This window comes from Oryzias latipes, chromosome 11 (genome assembly GCF_053564925.1).
Source record: "Oryzias latipes strain Hd-rR chromosome 11, Olatipes_Hd-rR_3.1".
Classification (NCBI taxonomy): domain Eukaryota; kingdom Metazoa; phylum Chordata; class Actinopteri; order Beloniformes; family Adrianichthyidae; genus Oryzias; species Oryzias latipes.
Genome location: NC_136247.1, coordinates 18,206,785 through 18,221,229, shown reverse-complemented (window position 1 = coordinate 18,221,229; position 14,445 = coordinate 18,206,785). Strand labels below are relative to the sequence as shown.

At 41.6% G+C, this 14,445-nt stretch overlaps 2 protein-coding genes and 1 long non-coding RNA gene across 3 annotated transcripts; 1 reads left to right on the top strand and 2 right to left on the bottom strand.

The window, feature by feature from the left end:
* Positions 1-321: 321 nt before the first annotated feature.
* On the bottom strand, positions 322-3,093 carry LOC101161418 (homeobox protein Hox-A10a). The gene is made up of 2 exons (XM_004073857.5): positions 2,068-3,093; positions 322-1,229 (listed from the first exon to the last, which is right to left on the bottom strand). Exons 1-2 carry the CDS (start codon positions 2,930-2,932, stop codon positions 955-957), a joined length of 1,140 nt encoding a protein of 379 aa, XP_004073905.1. The 5' UTR covers positions 2,933-3,093; the 3' UTR covers positions 322-954.
* A 3,535-nt stretch (positions 3,094-6,628) lies between these two features.
* On the bottom strand, positions 6,629-9,487 carry hoxa11a (homeobox A11a). Its single transcript, XM_004073858.4, has 2 exons — positions 8,607-9,487; positions 6,629-7,835 (listed from the first exon to the last, which is right to left on the bottom strand). The coding sequence occupies exons 1-2, from the start codon at positions 9,274-9,276 to the stop codon at positions 7,603-7,605; spliced, it is 903 nt and encodes a 300-aa protein (XP_004073906.1). The 5' UTR covers positions 9,277-9,487; the 3' UTR covers positions 6,629-7,602.
* A 1,855-nt stretch (positions 9,488-11,342) lies between these two features.
* LOC101162222 (uncharacterized) lies at positions 11,343-13,362 on the top strand. Its single transcript, XR_177454.5, has 2 exons — positions 11,343-11,554; positions 13,035-13,362. It is a non-coding gene; the product is annotated as an uncharacterized LOC101162222 (long non-coding RNA).
* The last annotated feature ends 1,083 nt before the right edge of the window (positions 13,363-14,445 follow it).

The window sequence follows — 14,445 nt, the reverse complement described above, 5'->3', positions numbered from 1 at the left end:
GGGCCTCCTCTTCGTCCGACAGGCTGTCTTACGACTGAAGCAGCTCTTCGAGGAGAGGGAGAAAGCTCATATACCAGCCAGTCATAAAACTCTACAATAGCCGGCTGGGCATGCAGCTATACGGCTCACAGCCTAATATCCTAATTATTTCCGAATACCAGCAGACATTGTACCTTCAATGTTTCTGTCTCAACTGTTGTACAAACACGCACTTCCACTCTGAAGGAGGATTTATTCATGTCATTTTGGAAACGTATTTATTAAACCTTTCCATATCCTATATAGAGTTTGTACAGATTATAAAAAGGCAAGCAGTTCCTCTTTAGTGTGAGCTGATAATTTATTAAGCATTACACAAAAACACAATGCTATATGTACACAGAAATATACAATAAAAACATTCCTCCTTCCCTTTCCACGCTGCATGCGCGCTAAACTTCAGTTTGAGCAAAAGTACACTTCCTTTTTTATTTGATGTATACATGGATTCGAGTTTATTTCACTGTACACTTTTTTAAACTTTCAAAATGTGGCGATTTTCCAGTGCGTAAAGTAGGATTTTTGAAATTTTGTCAAAACGAAGATTATTAGGAAACCATGCAGATCCAAATATTTGTAAAATATATGTTCTTTTTTTCTTTGAATAGAACATTTTATAGCGGGATACTAAAGCTGCATCTTTTGGACTACAAATGTGCACTAAAGCCATCTGCACAACAGAGGATATGAGGTACAAAAAACACAGCATCAGAGTTGGATGAAGTTCAGTGATATTGCTTTGATTTTTCTCAGTAGGTCACAGATGAGGATGCACTGACATTTGGGTCTGGAAATGAAAGAAAGTTGCACCCCACAGTGAAATGAGTCATTGCGTGGACAGAGTGAGGGAGGAGGTGGGCGTTGGATGGTGGACGTCATTGAGATCACCTTTTTGCGCCGTGATCACCTCCACCATCACGAAAAGCCGTAGTTGGAAGTGAGCTCTCGGATTCTGTTCTCCCGCGTCATCTTCTTCAGTTTCATCCGGCGGTTCTGGAACCAGATCTTGACCTGCCTGTCCGTCAGGTGGACGCTTTTGCTAATCTCTAGGCGGCGCTCTCGGGTCAGGTACATGTTGAAGAGGAACTCCTTCTCCAGCTCCAGTGTTTGGTGTTTGGTGTAAGGGCAGCGTTTCTTTCGGCCGCTCTTTGCCGTCAGCCAGTTGGCCATGTTTTCAGTTTTTGCGCCTCCTACAGAAAACGGCATATAAACCCTTTTAAATAAAAATGAAGAACTGAGTGATGTGTGAAAGGAGCACAGAAAAGCACAAGCTGAAAACAAACGTGTGGAGAATATAATAGTTATAATTATTTCATGTTTAGAGAAAAGGAAACTCTAATAAATATGGATTTTGTACTTGTCATTAACGAGTGTTAGTTGTGTTTAAATAGAAATTTGGTTTAAACGCAAACAAGTCTGTGCTTGGAGAGTATGTAAATGCAAGAGTTTATAAACGTAACAACATTTAAAAAAGTATATCCAGTAAAATGCATAAAAATAAGACATTTTGCAAAGATATAATCAAATTCTGCAGCTTGTTGAGCGCGTGCGCTCGGGAAGAAATTTGGATTGAGTGAAAATGATTTTATAAGGGTAAACATGACATATGTGCAATCAATCTGAAGATGGAAAATCAATTTTCTGATCATATTTATTTTAAAACATAGTGGGATAGAAAGCATTAAGTTATCAATTGTTACTTGAAGTCCTAAATCCCAGCTTTTACGCAGCAGCCAAACACTGTGAAATTGTAGGTTGGAATTGTAGGTTGATGGAATTCAATATAATGTCTAAATATATATATATATATATATATATATATATATATATATATATATATATATATATATATATATATATATATATATATATATATATATATATAAACTTTTCTTATGCAACATTTACAGTTGTGCTCAGTTGTTACAGATGCCGAACTCTGAAATAAAATTTAACAGGTGTCAAAAAGCGTCAGTCAACCTGCATAGCACCAACACAAAAGCGACCACACCTAGGATCTGCGGTTACCTTTTATGACCTTTGATGGTCTTTCTTTGTCGTTCTCTTCCGTTTCGTCTCCGGAGGAGATTTCTCCATCCGAGGACTCCTGCGCCTCCTCGGCGCCCAACGCTGTGCGAGGCTGCGGGTCTGCGTTTCCTGAGGACACGGGCTCCTCGGCGTCCTTGGTCTCCTGGTCCGTGGCTCGAGCAGAAGTCGAGGTTGGCGGAGAGAGAAAACGTGCAGGCGCGGTGGGGTGGAGGCCAAAATGAGAATGGGAAGGGTTCGACTGGGGGCCGTTGGTGTTGTAAAGTTTATGAGAATGTGCGTGCGTCTGAGACAAGCGGAAGTAACCCGGGACAGGCACTGAGCCCCCGCTGCCGCCTCCATCGGTAGCTGTACAAGAACTCGACCCGAGGCCGGCTGTAGTTAACCTTGAATATGTCAGGTCTTCGGCGGTGGAGGCTTTGGGGCACTTCGGCTGTTCGTACAGGCAGTAGGTGCTCTCTTCTTTGATGTTCTGCGGGAACGAGCAGTGCGCGACCTGGGGACCCACAGGGTGCTCTTGCTCCATTCGACATGACCTCTGCGTGTCCATCCACATCTCCACATTGGACATGTACGCACCTGAGGCGGAAGCCACGTTTTGGGGACCCATCTCACCCCGTTTCGTCATCCCTGGGAAGTATCCGTAGCTGTGTAGTCCATAAGGCACTTCTGCAGCGGTGCTGTGAGGGACGCACAGTGCACCCCCACTGTAGTGACCTCCTCCACTCTCGGTGCGACCACTGATTAGAGAATCCACCAAGAACGCGTTTCCTGACGGACTCTCCGAACATGACATTATTGTAGTGTATTTTGGCGAAGGAAGAAGATAGCCCTTTCTGGCTGACATTTCTCGTACAAAACATGCTGGATATGATTAGAGGCACCCCCTCTCCAGGGTAGGCCCCAGACCAATGAAAAGACTGGAAAAGAGGAGGTCCCTCCCACTCGGCAGCTACGTATTTGTTGGACGATCTCCATAATGGAGGCAGAGAAAAAAGACGGAGGACCGACTAGTGTGTTCCCTCACCTCGCCTTATAACCCACCTACAGAGGAAGAGACACGCAGCAAAGTGCAGAAAAATTCATTTCGGAAAAAACATGTATTTAAGTGGAATCTTAATCTAAAGAGATTTCAAATAAAATAAATAAGTTTCCCGTGGACATGCAAATGTACTTTTACAACAAATCTCAGTGCTTCATTCAACAATCTGACATTAAAATGGACTCTCCTGGACTTTATAAAAGGATTGTTAAGTCAAACGTTTGTTGAAAAATAAATTTTTATTTCAAAAATCCACCCATTACAATACCCTAACCTAAGTAGTTCATTGGTAAAAAGAGGAAATTAGGAATTAAATTGTCAGAGAATTTGAGTCACCATCAAACATGAAATACCTGAGAGTCACGAGTGACATTAAGAGTCTGAAAGTGAAGCTTGAATTCGCCTTGAAAAGAAATTACCAAGAACAGAAAAAAGCGCTTTCTGTGCGTCATCGACAGTTTGAATTTAGAATTATGTTTGTGTAATTCAACGCTTGGAACGCTGCTCATATACATACTTAACCCAATGCCTGCATTGTTTTATTTCGTTTTCGTAGAGGATGCTGTTAATAATTTGTCACACACAAGTCGGTTTTCAATTTAATTTATTTTTTCTTAGAAAAAAGGTGAAATATACCAAACGCAGTAAAAATAACTACAATAACACCGATTTTTTTTTTTTTTTTTTTTTGCCCTAAAAAACATCAAAAGGCTTTGAAGAAGTAAGATGAGCAAAGAAAAAAACAAAATCCTGATAAATGTCTTGGAATAAAATACGAATTAGAATTTTTATTTAATGCGCCTTTTTTTCCGGTAAATATTTAAAAATATGTCTACTAATTACTAAAATTGCTTTAATGATACATTCACCAATCTCGTTTAACTCCGTCCATATTTTTAAAACAGTTGGACGTATTTAATTTTAAAATTACGCCGGCGTGCCTTCTTTTTTGCCCCGTTTAATTATCCACACTGTATTTGTAGAAACCCTAAAGTGTGGCGTGTGAGGGTGAGGAGCTTCGATTTGCCGCAGTGAAGCAAACCTAAAGCTCATGTACATCTCACCCAGTCGATCCAATTTGGGTCAATGAGAGCCACAATAAAACTCTTTTTCCATCTCGCCGTGTCCTTGGACATGTGCACTCTATTGCGCGTTCCAGGCTGAAGTTAATCTTGGCTTGCTTTGTCATTACCAGACCCAGGTGGCTCCCTGCCTTGCGGATTTCATTGCAGCCTGTTGCACCAGGGAAATTTGGAAGAAATCCATTTATTAATCGCAACTTTACGTCCACGATTTTGTCACCGAATGCGCTAACTCTGTTTTGTCAATCACTGTTGCCTCAAAATGCAAACATTTCCAGATATATAAACACATATGGAATTATGTTGTTTGTAATTGTGAACCACTTAAAAAATTAACTGACACGTCAGGTAAATTACTGAGAGATGTTTTCCGGGGTTTTGGAGCTAAAAATTGCGCTGTAGCCGTTTTCTATACAAAAATTCAAAACCACTGACTCTTCCTTCACTATTTCCAACAAAGCATCAACAGTAGCCTCAAAGTCAACACATTTGACCACGGTGAGTCCTTCTTTGTGGGACACTTGATCCCCAAAGGAAACCAAATACATCAATTAATAATGCCTGCCCCGAATTGAGTTGTTTTGGCATGCGCACTTCATGATGTTGGCCTGTGGATGGAAGCTATCAATATCTCGGTGTTACAGTTATTAATTACAGGTATTAAATCTTCATTTTCACAGCTGCCGGCCATTGTATCATGAAAACACTTTGCCCTGACCACTGGCTTTGATCAGGCCCCATAATGGTGGCCGAAGAGGCCGTTTGAGTCGTCTCATGTTCGTCCCGAGTGCAGTTATGAACAATAATGCAGCGTTTTATTACATCCAACGGAAGTATTTATTTTTCACGAGAGACAAAGGAGTGCGTGGCTGGGTTCGCACTTCCACATCCAGGGTAACCCGCTCCCCGTTTGAACTAACACCCAGCAACAGTCAAAGTTCAGCTCTATGTCTATCGCAGGAAGGAAGAGATCGTGTCCTATCACGTGCACATCAACCTCTATCACAGTTCAGACACTTGAGTTGGGAATTTGATGCGATAAAATGTAATCTCCAAGCGAAAATTGTTTCTTTATGCACTTGCATATAGTTGAAACAATATTTTTGGTCTTTTAATTTCAAATATTTTTGTTAGACTGCTGCTAACGTTTCCAGGTAAAAAATGAACCACTAAAATGTTCAAGCCAAGCAAAACGAGGAACACATGCAGCATGAATCTCTGGCGCACATGTGCAGCCTTATTAGGGTTTAAGGAAGACTGTCTCCACCGCATGGCGCAGTGGACATCAGAGAAGCAGTCTGGTCTGGTTGGCCCTGTGTTTATATGAGGCTGAGCATAAACGCCTGTGTTGCCAAACAGCAAACAGCCCAGCAGCTCTCTACTTGCTCTCTTGGCATTTTTACCTGCAGAGTTTGAAATGAGTCTGAAGAACAGAAGATCCAAGGCCGTGACTTTGGTCCCAATTGCGCCGCCCGGTGGTTAAAGTCCTCTTGTAAGCAGTTAAATCAACAGATTTGAAGCGGATGAAGCACACGAGGGGAAAGAGGCTCCCAAATGAAGCTGACGCGGCCACAGAGGCTCTTCCTGTCTGTCCACTCGCTGTCGTTGCTGTCGCCTCCTTAGTAACACAGTTAATAACCTTGGGTCTCAGACGGTTTATTGCACTGCACTCCAATTGTACAAATGCTCCAGACTCTCAGACAGCTTTTATGGCGGCGTTGCTGCGGCAACGGGGAGGATGTCCCATAATTAGGGACGGAATTCCAACGCGCGGTAAAGGATGCGCTAGGCCGGACTGTGGCAGAGAGAGGCAACCATAAACTTCAGCCTCTCTCCCTATGTTTATGGCCCTTTTGACTGTCATATATGAACGCCAATGCGCTGCGGCCAACACCAATAAACAGAGTGATAACAACAGCAAATATGGTGACCCTCGCCAAAGGAGACTGCCGCTGAGTGTTTCCAAATCAAGTCAGATAAACAGAAGAATAGCACTGGCACTGGTTTGATAAGACAGAGGTGGACCAACAAGCTGCTTTCCCCAACAAATTCAAATCCTCTTAGAATCCAGGGTAAAAACGTTTAGAAAATATCAAAAAATTTAAAAAACAAGCAATACTTTGCACTGACTTTATTATTCCTCTAATTAATGTTGCCAAATTGTTAATAAATAGACTGGGCTTTTGGAGATACAAAACTAGATTTTTCATTTCTTTACACTATTCACTTATTTTAAAATGTCAGTGTTTGTAGTTTTGCATTGTCTTTTTTAAAAATTGTCTAATTTTGCTTCAAGTGCGCTTTTTACGCGCTTGGTGTGCGCAAAATGCGTCACAGGCGCGCCACAAACCCCACACACAACATTTAACTCCAAGAAAGGGATTTCGATACCAAATGAAAGAAAATACTGAGCAGCACATTTCTGTTTTTCAGTAATCGTTTCTTTTGATTTTATTTGTAAACACAAGATGATACACAATTGTTTTGGGCATATCATTGATTCAATGCGATGACCCTGACCAGACCTGACATCTAAGAACTTTAGATTTTCTTTTTTTGCATTTTAGAGCACGATTTGTGAATTGTGGAAAGCTTAAAATTATTTCTAAGATGTCCGCTGCATATTTCGGGCTACACCTGTGTGAATGTGCTGGGTGTGTAGCTCACTATGCGGACAAGCTTATGTCTCTGGTTTGTCTTGCGTGATCAACTCTGAGAGATGGGGAAAACCTGCGGATTTGAGCGCCCAAAGATACGCAAAATACAGAAAGAATCAGTCCTCGTTCTGCAGGCGACAGGAGAGAACAAAAGTTTGTTTTTAAGGTCAGCAGAACCTCAACAGCCTGCCAGCAAAAGTGACTTAAAACGCCGTGGCATCAAATGAGACGGTAAACGTCAGACTTTCACATAAATAGGCATGAAAAAAAACAGAAACATGTCACTTTTATCAGCACTTACTCATTTTTGGTCACACCAAGGTAAATCTGATTAGCCTGCAAAATATCATCGCCAAAAAATCGAGTCCTGCACTTTTTGTAATCTAACAACGAAGAAACGCATAAATCTTTTGATTACAAAATACACAAAAGCAGTCAATCAGTGACTGGTCTTTTTTTGCCCGCGTTAAAAGAAAATAAATGTCTCTGAGTCCCAACATTAACATGGGCCTTTGGAGATACAAAGTTTTGAGGAGGACGTACATTTTCCCCAAAAGGAAGAGCGCAATCAGAGTCCAAAGACTGCGTCAGTTCAAGGTATTTCATATCAGCGCGACACTGCTGTCCTCGAACTTGAAATTAACCACGGAGCAGTGTTGTGGTGTACAGAGAAAGCTACAGTCTGGAAACATAGTCCCACAGCTGGACACAAGTGGAGCTGGAGCGGGGGCTGCTCCTAAAGCAGAGGATTAGACGTGTAATACTGTAATCTGTCTCTGTTCAGTTTCTTCTCCTTCATTCGACGGTTCTGAAACCAAATCTTTACTTGTCGGTCGGTGAGGTTGAGCATCCGCGACAATTGCAGCCTTTTCTCCTTGTTTATGTACACGCTGAAAAAGAATTCTCTTTCCAGTTCTCTGATCTGATATTTAGAGTAAGGACACCTTTTTTTGCGGGTTCTCTGTCCACCTGGAGGGCACAGAAAAGGATAGAGTAAATAAAAACAAAAACTACAAACATGTCGAACAAGCTATGGAAAAAAGTGTTTTGTGTTTTGGATGTTTGCCATGAGAGGTATGTGGGGATTTCCTCACCAAGACAAAGCAACACATTTCCAATTTGGTCCAATATTATAAAACATCGTCACCTTTTTGCAGCTGACTTGGTGGGCAATTTGGACCTTTTTTTTTCAAATCCAAACACATTAAAATGTTAACAAGCAAGCAAGTACTCGCAAATATTGTACGAGGCAAAAGAATTCTTGAAAATATTAGATATTGCAGAATGCATTAAGGGCAAACGCACAAGTAGGAACACGAAATTTTGCGAATAGCTTGAAGAGCTTGAAGAACTGCTGTGTGCTATAAGGGCACCACCCTCGTTACATGCAAGGGCTCTTTTAACGCAAAGAAAGCGTGAAAAAGCACGTTCGTAATAAATGGATGGTCAGAGCGAGGACTCCGCGTTCATTACAGCTGTGTGGTTTTTCTAAAGACATGTTAATGTTGCAGGAAAAAGCAGAAATCACTGGCCTGCTGTCTTTCACGGCCAATTTCAATTCCAAACACGTGATCCTGCAGTTTATAACAAAGTTTTGTTGGGGGGTTGAGGGGAGTGGGGGGTTTCTACGGGCCCTCCATAAACCTTATATGCTTATAAAACAGCATATAAAATTTTTAACAGCAGCGCGCAAGATTGCAAACTTTCTCTCATAACTAAGGCGCTGACTTTAATACGTACTGCTGCTGCTGGATTTCTCCTCATTGTTGCCGGAAGATAACTCGGGGCTGCTCGTTTCATCCCGCTGCTCCTTTGCGTCGGAATCACGGCAAGAAGGGGCTTGCTCCGGCGCTGAGCTTGGCTGCTTGGCCCCCGTTTTGTCCCCTGAGAAGGCACTTGTGGAGGAGCTCTCCGACGCGTTTCCGTACGCCGTCTCGTAAAACTGGTCGAAGGCTTGCGGCAGCACGCCATTTCTGCCCACGTTGCCGTAGAAGTTGCTGGCTGCGGAGCCCGTGCCTGTGTGGTGGTGGTGATGGTGGTGGTGGTGGTAGGCGGCGGCGGCGGCCGCTGGGCTGTTTTTACCAAACATATCTCCAACGACGGTGGTTTGCGCCGAAAGACAGTCCCGGTGCACCATGTCCTCCGCGCTCGGGTAACACTGGGGCAAGTTCCCCCGGTGCGGCCATTTACCCGACGCATCAATGGCTGCGTAGTCCCTGAATGTCACTTCTCTGACGGGCTGAACCTGCGGCAGGTTAGAGGAATACGAGTATGTCATGGGGCGGCTGGAGGGGGTCTGGGACAGAAATGAGGGCAAACCAGAGAAATCTGCCCCCGCCGACACGTAATAAGTGCAACTGGGTAAATACATGTTCGATCCGACGGGAACCCTTTCGTCGAAATCCATCATCGTAGTCCAGCCGCTCCTAAGTCTCTTGGTTGGGTTTGGATTCCTCTATAGCCGCCCTGAACATGGCTCTGAAGCGCCGTGCCTCTTGGCTCTTTGAAGCAGGTTCGCTAAGCAGAAATTTGGAGACGTAAGCTGACGTGGAGAGCCATCTCCATCCACTCCACTGAGGAGGAGGGTCACGTGATCACGCGGCAGAAATTGACAGATTTTCAGACCGTGTGCGTGCGCCTGTGTGAGTCTACGTGTGTGTGTGAGCGCCTGCCTCTATGGGTGTGTATGCTTTGGAAAGGAATACTTTGTGGGAGTGTGACAGACTGCTGTGCGTCCTGGAGTCTTACATTGCTTTATTTATTGCAACCTCTAATTAAAATGAATTTCATATCAAACAAATGAGTCGGGAGTGGGGAAAGACACACTTTTATAGAGGCTGTTTAAAAATTAAATAAACACTTAATTTAAATAAGTCTTAACCAAAGTTGTCGTAGAAATGTCTTCAAGCTGTGAGCCTTCACCTTGTTGTTGATGCTTCATTTAGGGAGAAATACATGCAAGGTAATTGTGTTGTCACTCTTTCAAAGAAATTTACCAAAAAATTACAAATTATAAGCACGGAAATGTGGATGTGCGTTATAAACACGTGCGGTCAATCCCTGATAACCAGCTAAAAAAAGCTACTTCCCAAAGAATGGTTTAATCCTTGTGATTCTCATTTGGTCGTTTTACAACATGGCGTTTGGCTCTGCGCATTTTGTTATCAGGGTCATGTTCAAAGTAGACGCTAATCTTTTAAAGTCTTATTTTCATGTCAGACGCATAAGAGCAAGTTCATTGCTTTAAACTGCAAAAATAAATCTGTATCTAAACACTGACGATTTTGTTTGAATAAAAACTGAATAAAAATGTCATTTTAAATACCCGTTTTACGCCGCAGCTCTTCTGCAATGGCACACAAACGCTGAAACATTTCCTAGTTAGTAAACCAAACTAATAACATGATGTGACGGTTGGGGACGGAGGCTGAGAAAAGTAATCAAGTATTGATGTTCAAAGTCTCGTTTGCAGCCTATTCACTGTCTGTCTCAGGAGTGACATTGTGGACGTCTGTTGAAAAAGACAAATGTTCGGGTTTTAACATCCCGCTGTTCTGTTATGTCTCCAATGAGCATTTTATGAATCCACTGGCAGCTCCAAAATTCACCATATTTAAGGATAATCTACTTTTACGCACATCTATTTTGTGGCGTCTGCCTAAAAAATGGTCTCAAGTGTGATTTTTCAGCAAATATAGGATTCTAAGAATTTAAAAATTTAGTTTGCAATTTTCGTGAAGTACAGATTTCACAATATTTTTCATTTTCCCTCCACAAACGAGTCCTGGCACGAATGTTTTTCGTGCGTAAATCTAATTATCACAAAAGAACTCAAATAATTGATCATGGACAATTTTATTGGATAGCAGAATGTTATAAAACACAGATTTTCGCTTTGTTTTCTTTATTTTTAATTTTATTGGTGCACTACTTATATATTAAGGTAAATCTAAATTTGAAATCCTATTAACATAATGTATTAGAATATTATAAAACTGTAATTTTCAAAGAACAAAAAAACGAAATAAAGAAAAATAAAAGTTTAAAACATTTGTATTTTAATTTGTAAAATATTTCACATCAAACAGTCTCTGGCGCTCAGTTGTGTGGCCACCATGTAGCCGGTTTTAGAGACGCTGCAACCTGACTCTAATGCGCTGTGAATGAAAGACCTGAGCTGAGATTAAGACCGCCGTGGCTGGTCTGGCCCCACAGCCCGATGTGTATATTGGGATGGGAGCTCCTATTGCCACATATGAAACACAACCTTGAAATATTCCACAGGCTTATTCGGCCCAGTTCTAACCAACGTGTGGGTCTGAAACCCGAGGAAAAAACACACAGCATGAGATTTAAAACGGCCCTGCTTGCATGCCATCTTATTTGGATAAATTGCAAAGGCACAAACAACCCGTGTGTCTCTGTGACCACATGCTCCGCCTCTTAGTCAATCCAGGCAAATTCTACGAGTTGTACTGAGGCTTTTAAGCTGTAATTGAGGACAGGATGCTCAGGAAAACCAAAGCCAGCTCTGCACTGAACTGCGTTTTTATAGCTGCCATAGTAGTCTAGTGCGCTGTTTACCCGACCAGACAGACACCACAAAAGCGGCCAAGCGTGAAGTCGTCACCAACGCGAATTCAAAGTCAACAACTGACCTACAAATACACAGAAAAGCGGTTTCAACGGTAAGATGCTTAACATAAAACAGGCTACATTCATTTCCGAAGAGGCAACAAAACATAATTTGAAAAACGCACGAAAAAGTAAATTAACAACGTATGTATATGTTATTTTTATTGAATTTCTTTGTAAGCAAAGCAAATTCTAGGACTTACAGAAACTTAAAATCTACAGAACTCAATAGGCTTTTGCTGAAAGCTGCAGTCTTGTTCTGCTTCTCAGCTCTCAAAGCCAAAGCTTTGTCTTTACGGTCGACTTCAAGTTCGGGGGAGGGAGAGGGTCCTTCACAGAGAGCAGAGGGGGCGCTGTGCCCCGGATGGAGTTCATTTAATTGCCCCTTGCATCTGCTAAAGCTTAAGGTCGCAAGAATTGTGAATCTAGAACCACAAGCAAAGAGGGGGCAAAAAAAACTCATTTTGCACTAATTGTGTGGATTTATCACTGCAGGTGGGTGTCTGTGCACGTTTGTTCCTCTTGATTTTTTTCACTCTTGTCGATCCGGGAGGGTTGTGTTCTTTAATAGGCCGCACTCAGTAACAATTGTTTTTTCTTTTTGATGAATGTTGGACGAAATAGGATTAAAATCGTCCATTTAGGAATCCACTTTTCATTACAAAAACCCACAAGCGATTATTGGTAATTGCGCACTCAAAAGATAGATTTTATTCCCTTAAAGTTTGCTTTTATGCTTTTCTGACAACAAATTTGACAACGTTTAATTTGTTTCTTGAATTCTAAGGGCCTTCCAACATATAAATATGTTTCTGTTTACAAGTCTTTACATTTACAAGTGCGTCTTTGTTTTCAAAGCCATGGTTGCGCACTTCCTTCTTCTCGAGGAGACTTTTACCAGAGCCTCGCGCCATGAAGTCGTTTTTAAATAACGAGACAACAATCAGGAGAATTTACACTTTAGCGCCACGTAAGGTAGACATTAAGGCTGTAAATGATACAAACTGGAAGCCACGACTGAATACATTTTGTTTATCTTAAGTCTTCGTGTAAAAAACAATATCTTGGAGCTAAACTACAGGTTGTTTTGTTGTCACTTTATGCTTAGAAAAAAAGACCATCAGACCTTAAACACTAAGTTTCCTCTCACCAATTCATAGCTCAAAAATAGAATGGTTTGAAGGAGCCGAGAGGCCTCAGACACTGCGGCGGTGTGACGAAACCTGTTGGTAAATAGAAGTATTTTCTTATATTATAATGAAAAAACTAAAATTATCTATTTAAAAAAATCCTAATACACGATGAATGTTGGGAAGGTTAAACCCCACCTGCCTAATGTAGAAATGTGATGCTTTGAACTTGGGTTAACATGGAGAGGGGATCAGCAGCTAACGCGCTGCTGGCGATTATAAACCCATCAGACTGTAACTTGAAACAGCAGAGCTCACACGTTGTTGCCTACAAAATGAACAAGCTGCGATGTGCCAATAAATTTGAAACCGATTTAGTGAGAAATTGTTGATTTACCCACAGGTGAAAGAAAAGTGATCTGACGGCGATGGCAGCGATTGGAGTCCGAACGGACCACACAAGGGCCTCGGAGGGGCCAACCGATCAACTCCACGGTCAACAGCAACACATCTGGCCAAAAGAAAAGACGACGACGCTGGTTTGGCGATCGGAGAAGACATGTGGACATAATAGTTCTGTGACAATTACACAATAAAATAAGAACAATCTGCTATTTAACTGAACTGAAAAGGTTTCCGATTTTGGAATGAAAGCACATGGCTGAACAAAGAACTTCCATTAAATTTGCGAATGCCCCAAAATTCTTAAACATTAAAATATTTCCGTACAACGTTTCTTTTTGATGTTTTCCGATATAAATATTCTAAAATTGTATGCTGCAAATTGCGTAGAATGGCTTCTGTCCCTCAGAATTCAAAGCTGCTCTGCTTTGGACCTTGTCGACACACCTGTTATTCACTTTATGGAGAATCAGAAGATATTCAAAAGAAGAAAGATTAATGTAACCTAAACTTAAGCGTATATAAAGAACAAAAAATGCAGATGACAGTTTAACAATGCTGTCGGTGACGGTTCTGATTTAATAATTATACTAATCGTGATGTAGCCTTAGGAAAAACGAAATCTTAGGCTACATCACATTTAAATGATTAAAATGATTACAAAATAGAATGATGAAATGAATGCGTCGTAGATATTTTTGTGAAAGCAGAGGTTTTGTTTGCTCTGATCACGCCTTTTCGTGCGTTATTTTTTGTTGCCTATTCGGGTTTGACTGGACCTACTTTTATTTTAAGGAAACACCCTTTTCAGTACATTTGTGGTTCCCCAGTCATTTACTTTGTTTGTGTCGAAGTTTAAAGACAATGTAGGTAAAACAATATGAAAATAAAAACAAAACCGTCCCCGTTCTTCTCTAAATATCTGTGGTTTATCTACTATTTCGTCTTCTTTTTCTGCATGGTTCTATGTATATTCTATGAAACGGTTGCGCTTATAATGAGCTCTTGACGCCATCTCCACAGATAGATTACTCTTTACTTGATGGACGTTTTTTTAGTTTTTCCAGTTCACCCAACGATCAAACCCTTAATTAATTAATGTATTTATTTATGCATTTATTTAAAAAGCGCGTAGCCAGGAATTACGCATCACTTTGCATTGCTACAATAATTTTCACAGAGAACCGTGCAGCCTGCAGATGAATCAGAGCGCGCGCAGAGGATGCGTGTTTCTGACCGCATGTCCTGCTTCTGCTCCCGCTCATGTCCTTCTGAGTCTTGCGGTGTATTATGGGATTATTTGTGGGATCTCCATTTCAAGCTTGACCGGAGCTGCATCCCTGCCTGACTGCAGGCCTCTCGACTCCATTAGAGACTGCGAAGGTCAATGTAAAGAGCAGTCTGCGCTCAGC